General features: G+C 37.5%; 1 protein-coding gene across 1 annotated transcript in view; it reads right to left on the bottom strand.

Annotated features, from left to right (window-relative positions):
* Positions 1 to 4769: 4769 nt before the first annotated feature.
* LOC149552199 (V-type proton ATPase subunit d2) overlaps positions 4770 to 10145 on the bottom strand; it is a 57454-nt gene continuing 52078 nt past the window's right edge. The window contains exons 2-10 of the mRNA XM_089787702.1: positions 6790 to 6910; positions 6589 to 6696; positions 6388 to 6490; positions 6159 to 6239; positions 5993 to 6078; positions 5760 to 5819; positions 5592 to 5640; positions 5354 to 5488; positions 4770 to 5216 (exon numbers count right to left, since the gene is read on the bottom strand). Of these exons, the coding sequence (XP_089643828.1) occupies positions 5085 to 5216; positions 5354 to 5488; positions 5592 to 5640; positions 5760 to 5819; positions 5993 to 6078; positions 6159 to 6239; positions 6388 to 6490; positions 6589 to 6696; positions 6790 to 6910 (875 nt within the window). The 3' untranslated portion in view covers positions 4770 to 5084. The remainder of the gene's footprint in view (positions 5217 to 5353; positions 5489 to 5591; positions 5641 to 5759; positions 5820 to 5992; positions 6079 to 6158; positions 6240 to 6387; positions 6491 to 6588; positions 6697 to 6789; positions 6911 to 10145) is intronic.

The raw sequence follows: 10145 nt of genomic DNA, 5'->3' as shown, positions 1-10145 counted from the left end.
GAATCTAGTGTTCTAGTCCCCCTCTCTTAGTCAAGCGGCTCTTGATCTCTATCTCCAGAAAGCCTCCTCTTGCCCAATAATATTGTAAAGATCGGTAAGAATGAATTTTTCCTCCTCTAGCCTCTCCTCATTATATCCCTCTTCTGAATAGCACCCTGAATAATATTGAGGTCCTCTAAAATCTTGGCTTTGGATTGGAATATGTTACCAAAATCCTACTTATTCCACTTCTGAAAAAGGAGAGTGCGGAGAGAATCTTCTTCAGCAATAGTATGAAGAGGTTTGCTACGAACTCAAATAGGGCTTTGGGGGGTCTACTTACCTTCTGCAACTCCAACATTTCCAAGTCTCAAGTCCTATATGGTGAAGGTAATATTCTACTCATTCAAGTTCTTAATATCAAAAACAATGAATGTTGGTATCTTTTGAATGTATACACTCCTAACTCTAAGAATGGTAGGAGGAACTATTGGGTTAAGATTAGGAATATTTTTACTAGATTCCATGTGGGCAATTGTATCATTATGGGGGACTTTAATACCCCCTTAAGGGATGATGAGAAATAGGGTGGTCTGGCTCCAGATCTGGAGAGTAGGTAGGACCTTTTTAACTTCATCAATGATCTAGCGTTGATGGAAGTGGAGCTTCAGGGAGGCTTCTATACCTGGTCTAATAGAAGAATGGGCAGGGATTGCATCCAAGTGCGGCTAGACAAGGCTCTCATATCTTTAGATTGGATGAATTCCAACTATTGTAATTTATCTCTAATGGCTTGGACTGGTTCAGATCACTCTACTATTTCTCTCACTTTGGATCCCATTGTTATTAAACGTAACTTCCCCTTCATATTCCAAAGAATGTGGAATTCCCACCCAGATATCTCGCGTATTTTGGAGTGGTGGAACATTCACATAGAGGGCACTGCCATGTTCATGGTGGCCAAATGTTTTGGAGGTTACATTTACAATAAATTTGAAATTATTTAACATGAAATATAGATTTGGTGAAAATGGCTGAATTCTAGTAGCAAGAACAACCCACCTAAGTTTTAACCCCCATCTTTTGGTATTAAAATGGTTATTCTCTTTGGATCAAAAACGTTAGTTGGGTGATTTTTTTTACAACTTTTAGCAATTTAGAATCTTAAATATGGAAGGTAAAATGTTATTGTTCTTGTTGTGTCAAGATCTTTACAAAATTAGGTTGATTGCCAATGTATTGTAAATCTATTAAACAGAAGGATCTTATGCCAAATGAGTTTGGCAGAGCATCAATACTCTGCAACTGTGCATGGGGATGGGGGGCAATGGAGGAAGTGTTACTTATGTTCATAGCATTCTGTTAAACATCACAAACTTCCATTATGTGATTAAAAAGCATGGTAGCTGAAAATGATTTACCCACATTGTCTAATTAGCACGATGAATGAGCCCAAGCCAAACATTTTGATGACTATGCAAGTTGTCAATTTGATTTCCCAAAAGGAAATCATATGCATTATCTCAAGCACCGTTGAGAGGGTGAATCAACATTAAGACTTGGAAGTGTCATTGGAAATGTAAGGTTTAAATCAAGAGTTGATCATTTTCCATTAACAAATTTGTTTGGATTCATTTGAAGGGAGACTTTTATCTGATTAACAATTGCATGACTATGGACACGTGGACTGTTAGCAATCAAAGTTATCGACAAAATGCACCTATCAAGTTCGACAATTTCACCCACTAATACCCGATAAACATACGTACATCCCTAGTATATTTATCAAGGAACATTGGTGTAGGAAATGCATAATTATACGTTCTCACCATGTGGTCAAACGTGGGACATATAGTGATCGGGTTGCAATCAACGAAGCACCAACCATGCCCACAATCCGCTCACTCCCGAGGAAAAGGAGATAGCTTGAATTGTTTGACAAAATGCCACCAATGCCCATGGGACTTATTGTTCGGTAGATCTTGAGAATGTAAGAAAGGTTATTTTTTCATCTATGCGAGTTGTGAAGAATGACAGGAAAGTGTATGAAATCTCAATAATTCATGTATTGGTGAACGTGAAATAGAGAGAGAACCTGTGTAAATGTTGGTGCTTATTGGCTACACACAGGCCAGTGGTGGTAGATATGGAATGCAGCAATTTGATAAAGGCAACATTTTTAGTTCTACTGGTCGTAAGTTCTCAGGAGGTGAGAAGAAATCAAAAGTCACTATAACATATTATAAACGAATGAAGGCTCAACCACATGTAATATCATCTGAGATAAAAACATCCCCAAGGGATTGGTGGCTCTAGAACAAATCTTTGACTTAAGACCCCAAGTGAAAGAAAAGCTTCTATAATCACCTGTTGGGGGGAAATATAAAGAGATAAGTGTTTAGAAGATGAAAAAAAGAACATTTACATAGGTACCTCTTCTCCCCTTGAAGAAAATCGCAAAGCAAGGGCACGACACAGCAACAAAATTGCAAACACAGCAATGAAATCGCAGAGCAAGGGCACAGAGATCACAAGGGCACAACAACGAAATCCTAGATCTCCACCAATGTTTAGAGATCTCCATGCTCATTTGGAACTCTCCACACTCTTTCGCACGCAGCTCTCCACAATCGATCAAATCAAATGGGGAATGATTAATCTCGTGTTCTCTTTTTCTATTTTTTTGTAATCACGCAAACGTCGCAATTACAACATCATCGTCAATATAACAACAGCGTCGGGCACACTTCAAAAAAAAAAAAACATAAAAATCACAAACAAATCACACCGCAATTTGATCCCAAATGTTGTAGTGAATGGCACCAACCGTCAGCAAAGCCTTAGCGCCAACACCCACACTAGCACCTACCCAATAACCCACAACAACCCTCAAACCAACCACATAGGAACCAACGGCATCGCCAACAGCCGACAAAACAATGCCAACACCAACACTGGCGCCGAGACCAACGCTGACACCTCCCCTGAACCTGCGACTACCGCTGAACAGGCCACACTAGAGCCAACATCACCATCAAACACCAACAGCATAGTGCTAGCAAATACGCCATCACCAACGCTAACACCAGACCCATTTCCAACTCCAACTCTAGCGACCCCTAAGCCAGTGGCACCATAGCCAACAATAACCCCAACAAAAGATACAACACCCTAGCACCAACAATCGCGCCAGCACTAGCACCAACACCAACAACATGACCATCACCAATGCCAGCACCAAACCATCCTTGCTCATCGGTATATAGTTAAATTTTGAAAATAGACTACTAATTTTGTTGTTAATGTGTCTTTAATGGCATTTATTTGTAATAGCCAGCACCTTTATTAGTGTGTTAATCTTTTATAATGCTCGTTAAGTATGATTGTGTAAGGTTCAGCACCTTTATTCTGCTTTTAATATTAAACAAAAATATATATTAAAAACATTACAATTTATGCAAAACAAGAAAATATATACATGAATACCACTAAAACTGTTACAATCGGTAAATCCTTATGTTCAACTCCCTCCAAAAGTCTGAACCCTATCAAACTTTTAAAGAAAACAACTTCCTCCAATTTTAACTGAGATTTCTGTGAGTTACATTGAACTTCAAAAGCGAGCAAATTGTCACTTATCACTTGAAATGATCACTAGCGCCAAAGAACTAGTCTTGCAAAAAACTAGCTCTGTAACTGGTTAATTAAGGACTCGGTATGCTACTTTCTCATATCTAGCAAAATCACAAAGTATGACAAAATGGAATTCCCTACATAGACATCAGAGAGCCTGTGAGACAAGTTTTTTAATTTAATAATTAAGTTAGAATACAGTTGTATTTTATTCGTAATTTAATCATTAAATGTCAAAAATTTAATGCTACGTTATCATACAGCAGGTGTCAACTTCCTAATCTCCCATGGGCTTGGGGATGCGTATAGGACATCCCTTTTCCATATGATAGGCAGCCTGCTCCTTTTGGTGCTTAGATATTAAAAAAAATAGTTTCTGAAAAAAAAAAATTGGTACTAGAATTGACTAAAAAGCTCTCTTACTGTGTTATCCTGATGATGGATCACAGAGTGTGATCCAATACGTTGATTCAAAAACTTGACACAATTGAAAACTAGAAGCATTAAACTAAATCAAACGGATTGTGGAAAACTGATGTTCTTGACTAAAAAACCTAATGATCATTGTAATTGCAAATTCAGCAATATTATAACTAACATTTTTTTAATCTCAACTGTTTTTGGTTTGTTAAAGAACCATCCTCCAATAGCTGAAATTTTGCAGCTGATAATAACAGAATTCAGAATCCGCCAACAAAAACTTCAGAAACTGTCACATCTGTTAACATACATGATGAAAGATAGCATATAGGTTGGAATTAATTTTTTTCTAAGCCATTCACGCACCCAAAAAATATAGCTAGCTATGTATCTTGGTAAAGGAAGACACATTCATTGTACTTTTTCGTGGCTTTGTCAAAAGTAAAACCAATAGCATAATAAGAAACGCAGTATTTGAAAGGGGTGTATCCCCAGGTATTTAGATAACTTCCCCAACTTACCGGACAATGACTTAGATTCTAGGTCCCTATTTGGGCGGACAGACTGAAAGATTAAAATGACAACTGCTTTTAGCTTAATCCCAAGAATTTGGGGAAAAATGGTCATCCCCCCAGTGTCCTAACATTTGACAAATGTGAGGCCATCCCCCAATCCAGAAAACTTGGTCTAACACTTTTTGCCATCTCTATAACCTATGGAACATCAACCTTTGCACATTTTAATCCTGACATTTAAAGAATTCAATTACTTCAATGTTCAAAAACATTACAGCATGAGCAGTAGCTGTCTTTAGAATAATGATGTATTCTGATACACATCACAGGGCAGTAGCTGTCTTTAGAATAATGATGTATTCTGATACACAACACAGATTATAACCCCAGTGGTACCAGAAAAAGCTCCAGCTCCTTCTCTGATGAGAATGATTATTTGAAAGGCCTAGATAACTTTATATGGCAATAAGATACAAGAAAAATATGCAGACATGATTCCCAGCAATCATAAACAATCTTCAAGGGAGAAAGAAGTCATCAGAATATAAAAACGATGCTATCATGAACTCTGGACTTTTGATTTTGTGCAACACATTCAGAAATCCACATCAAGTTCCGAATCTCCTGCTCTCGCAATCTCACATAGGCAAAGAAGACGCCATAATGGAACTGCATGCCAGCCAAAAACAGCTTAAACAAGGTAGAATAGAATTTCCTCAAATATTCTGCATTGTGATACAACAATAATATTTCAACTCAAAAAAATGATAAAGGGAAAACAATCCAAGTTCCAGGGATGCTCATGCCTGTTGTTCGAAGGCCAGACAAAGCCTCTTAACTTCCTCTTCGTAAAAAGCCTTGTCAAGCATTTGAGTCTCTGCATATGATAGCTTGGAAAAAATTGCTTGATATGGTGGATACTTTTCCATAGCCCCACGCACCTATCAAATAAATGGCTTTAATAAGTGCACCAAAAAGAGTAAACCTCAAAGAATCCAAGATTGTATAATCATGAAAAATGAAAATGATCAACTTTATAGTTACCTGGTCAATGTCATCGCACGCAGCAAGTTCTTCGTGGCCATAAGGATAACTGCCATCCAAGATTAAATTTATGAATTTGCCTACCTCCCATAACAAAAAAATGTGAAACAAAACGCAAAGTGATTTAAGCTCGTGTAGGCAGGATACAATGATTTATGTAATCCTTACAGCAGTCCAAAATTGGAATAAAGCTTTCGTCGATCATCCCGAGTCAATTCTGTCCCAATACTGCAAGGATGCAAGTTCTACACTCAGCAATAAATTTCATAACTTCTGTTGGTAATTCATAAAATCAGAAATTTCAATTTAATAAAAACTTCAGGATCCAACAGCTTGCATGTAAACAACTGTTTGAAACAAATTAATAAATGAAGCAATCAACAGATTCAGTAGCTATGTACCTGTTTATTGTGATGTTGACGGCCCTTCTATCAGCTTCAAATGCCAATAAATTACACATTATTTCTTCAGTAGCTCCTCCCAGTTTCTGTTGGCAACAAATATATCAGAACTCCACAGAAAAATGCTATAATTAGGTACACAAGAAACGTTAGGAGAAATACATACCTTGCAAAACCTGTAGAAGTCTTCCAGATATGCTTTATAAAGTGTGTTTCGCATAATTTCTATATTCATGTCATCCAAATCCTAAAGCCGTGAAAAAAGAAATTACTACAATTGGCAATAAACTTGGAACTCCACAATGAACTATAAACTGACAAAGCAGCTAACCAGACCCTTCAAAACACTTTAAAACAATATGATTAATAAATCATTCAAAGCTATGCTTCAGTACCTCAGAGGTAATACACTCTGAAAAGTATGGAGCCAGAGGTGTATCAACAAGCACCAGTCTGTACAGTTCTCGCATATTCTGTGCAACTGCAAGCGTTGCAATACTGGAAAGTATCTTATAATATTATAATCGTATGAATCATGAAGAAGCCACATCCTAACACTATCCCTACAGGATATAAAATTTCAAATATAACACTACCTGTCAAACATGCCTAGAGGATGGCATTTTTCTAGCAATTCATGAACATCCCTTTCATGGAGAGTCCCAGTAACAATAAGAACCACATTGTCAATCATATGGCCATACCTGAAAACCACCCCAATAAATAGGTCAGAATGATGACATGCCCTAACAATAATCTAACCATCTTTCTACTTAAGTGAGAAAGGAGACACCTACGTGATATATTCAAGGAAAGTCGACAATGGCTCAGTCGCTTGAGAAAGCACGTGCCTGTATTCATCCACCAGTTTCAGGGTACACTTCTCAACAATCGTTGATGTATGCAATGGTGAGGGCTCTGCAAGTTGAACCCAAAAAAATGAAAATTGCCTAAACAATGATATAATTGTCAAATGATACATGCACACGTGTGTGTGAGAGAGAGACAATATGAATATGCTTTTCCTGTAATATATAAACAGAAGTCACCAAAATACATGTTCCAATATGCATGTCTAACTATCCAAGATTGTGAATGCTACAAAGTTGACATGTCAGTCATATCACAAAAAGCTTTCATTATTGGAAGCTTTTAAATCAATGTGAAATATGAATCCACAGCTCCGAGATGCTACTCGAGAAGAAATACAGAGCCATAAGGATTGGCTCCTAATTCATATTCCTATTGAATTGTTATTCACATATACAGTAATGGACAAAATCATAATAGAAAATAATTAGCAGCCTGAAAAATAGCACATAAGTAGAAATTGTTTAGGAAAAAAGTCCAGCACTACGTTTCTAACTCATTCCTTGGACTATCGTAGAAGTTCCATCTGTTATATGAGAACAGCCAACAATTATGTTCCAATAGAAGCAAATTATCACATTATAATAAACTATAATACCTACTTCATCGCCTCAGCTTATTTGTAACACTATTGATGTGAAAGGGATGTTCTGCCTCACTAGTTCATCACACTTGTTACATAAGTTTACTTAAGGTACACGTGGGATAGTTTCACTTCATGTCTCAAGTCATAAGATTACACGTGGCTTAATCATATGTAATTCTATGTTCACCTTGGCCTGAATAACATATGATTTGCAAATTCAATTCAATCTAGTTTAACATATGATTTGCAAATTTTGGTCATTCTTGAAAAGTTGAGTATGCTATTCTCTTGCATCAAATGTGTTAAGAAGATTAGCTTCAAGGAAATTGAAGCAAAATTATGTATATATATCTGATGATAAATCAGTATATTAATCTGATATATATTCCTTATGCACTTATACTCAATCATGTGTGTGTGTACATTTATATTCATCCTTTTAAATACCGATCAGAGCTGTTTATAAAGTGCCGATCAAGTTGTTTATACATGTGATCATATTCCCTGTATTATGTACACCGATCATGTTTCATATACCATATTAACAAAACTGCTATAAGTGAAACAGTGCATTATTGGGTGTAAGACTTGATCAAGTCTAGCAACTGTTATGAAGCGTTGGACATCCGATCAATGTTTTAAAGGATATTAATTTATATTGTTTGTATTGAGGTGTGGTTACTGTTGTCACAAAAGCTTGCACCCTTGCGTAAAGTTTTGACCTAAAGGCAACCTTGTGAAACATGGAAACCATCTCCAAGTTGTGGGACTTGACCAATCAGATTGATTCTTCGGAGAAGGCCGGCTTCCTTACTCTCAGGATGCACCTAACTAGTTCTTGAGAGGAAAAGGGAGAAGGAATGCATGAAAGCAAACTACCTATTATAATCTAAGAAGAGGTGATACACCAAATAGTATGTTCAACCTTATCTCTGCCTAGAAATGCATAGTTCATCAATATAATCCCAAAATATATAGATTAAATTCTTGTTTAACTCAACAACTATATGCAGATCAAAAACCAAAAGAATACTATAAGGAAGAGACTTCACTCTATATCATTCAAAGGCCAAGTAGACACAATCATACAGTTGAAGGATAAAGACAATACATTAACATTAGGCAAGAAGGTATTGCACATTATATTAATGGAAGAAAGTGATACAACAGAGAATTATATTAATTTAGAGGCAAAGGAAATTACAATAACAGAATATAGAATACTACTATTATAGAATCAGAGAAAAGATCAACCCTTGGAAAGGGTTCAAAACTTGTTTTTATAGCTCAAGCATAACTGAAAAACTTCTACTGGAAGCCAAGAATCAACCACTGCATCAAGTTGCAGTAAAAAGACATCAATGCTGATCCAGAAGGATTTGATCAGGTGCACACCCATATGTAGAAATCTGATCCGTATGTGCATATTCAACCTTGGAAGGGACAGAACTGGAAGCCATAACTGAAAGATTAGGTAGATGGATAACCCAAAGCAGTAGAAAGACAGAAAATACATTCACTGGGCATAGGGAACACAAAATAGTAGTTTTAAACGATCATAAGATCAATCTGGTCATTAAAGAGCCACTGGTTTGTGTTCCTGATCATGGCCAAATCAGATATGTCAGCAAGTCAAACAAAATCAATTGTCAACCCTGCCACGTGGCCCAATGACATTTGAATACCCTGCCACCCTGTTTGGCTTTCTTTCCTGTGTTGACTTGTTGACTATCTATTCCTTCGCGGCTTCCCAACTAAGAATCCTTACTAACCATCTGCCCCTGCGAAACCACGCACAACCTGTCATCGCTGCTTCGCAACCCTTTATCATTGTTTCCCACTAATTGCCGCAACCCTGCGAACACTATGAAACTTGCCCTTCGCACCATCATCACGGTTTAGACCAAACAGTGTTCTAACCGTGCGATGGTGCACAAACAGTTATTTTTGCCTCGTCACCACTTCGCAGTTGTTTTCCCTGGCTCGTCATTAACCTCAACAATCATGCCAATCCCACCCTTTGTAACCGTTTGATGCTTATCACAACTTCGCAACATAAAATTTAATCGCAACTTAGACACTACGAAGCTGCGGAGACCCCTTGAAGTCGTTTATTGCATAATCGCAGTTGTTAACTGGTCCCTTCTACTAACCACGGCAAACAAGCAAAATTGTTAAATTAATTGACTTCGCACCATCGCAACATAAACTTAACTGCTGATGCTAACCTTGTGAACCTGTGCTTAAGGAAGCCTATGCATGGGCTCCACTGAGACAAGTGTGGCAAGGGCATAATACCGCATTTGTTAAACTTCATGCAATTCCAGAATGTGCACATTCGCAGCCATTGCTTTGGTAGAATCTGATGGTGAAGATCAAGGATGAAACTGCCCTCATTTAGCGCATCATCACAACTTAGAACATTGGGTTTCTTCGAAGGAATGTATAGAATGAAAGAAGTCCTCACTCGAATGATTTTAAAAGCCTTGCGACGATGCGACCAAGACAACCCCTGTGGACCTGGCCCACCATGACATGCGGCAGCTAGTCGTATTCTCGCATCAGTTAAAGTTTTTACATCTTGATAAAGCGCACATACAAAAATTGTCGATCTAACAAGATCCAACGATCACGACAACTCTGAAATCCCTGTGCATACTCTGCATCCTTGACCGATCAAGAACTGCCAACCTGTCA

Source organism: Cupressus sempervirens, chromosome 6, assembly GCF_028749045.1.
Source record: "Cupressus sempervirens isolate cs-2001-9-10 chromosome 6, ASM2874904v1, whole genome shotgun sequence".
Taxonomy (NCBI): domain Eukaryota; kingdom Viridiplantae; phylum Streptophyta; class Pinopsida; order Cupressales; family Cupressaceae; genus Cupressus; species Cupressus sempervirens.
Note: the sequence above shows the minus strand (reverse complement) of the source record. Positions and strands in the feature narration are given on the sequence as shown.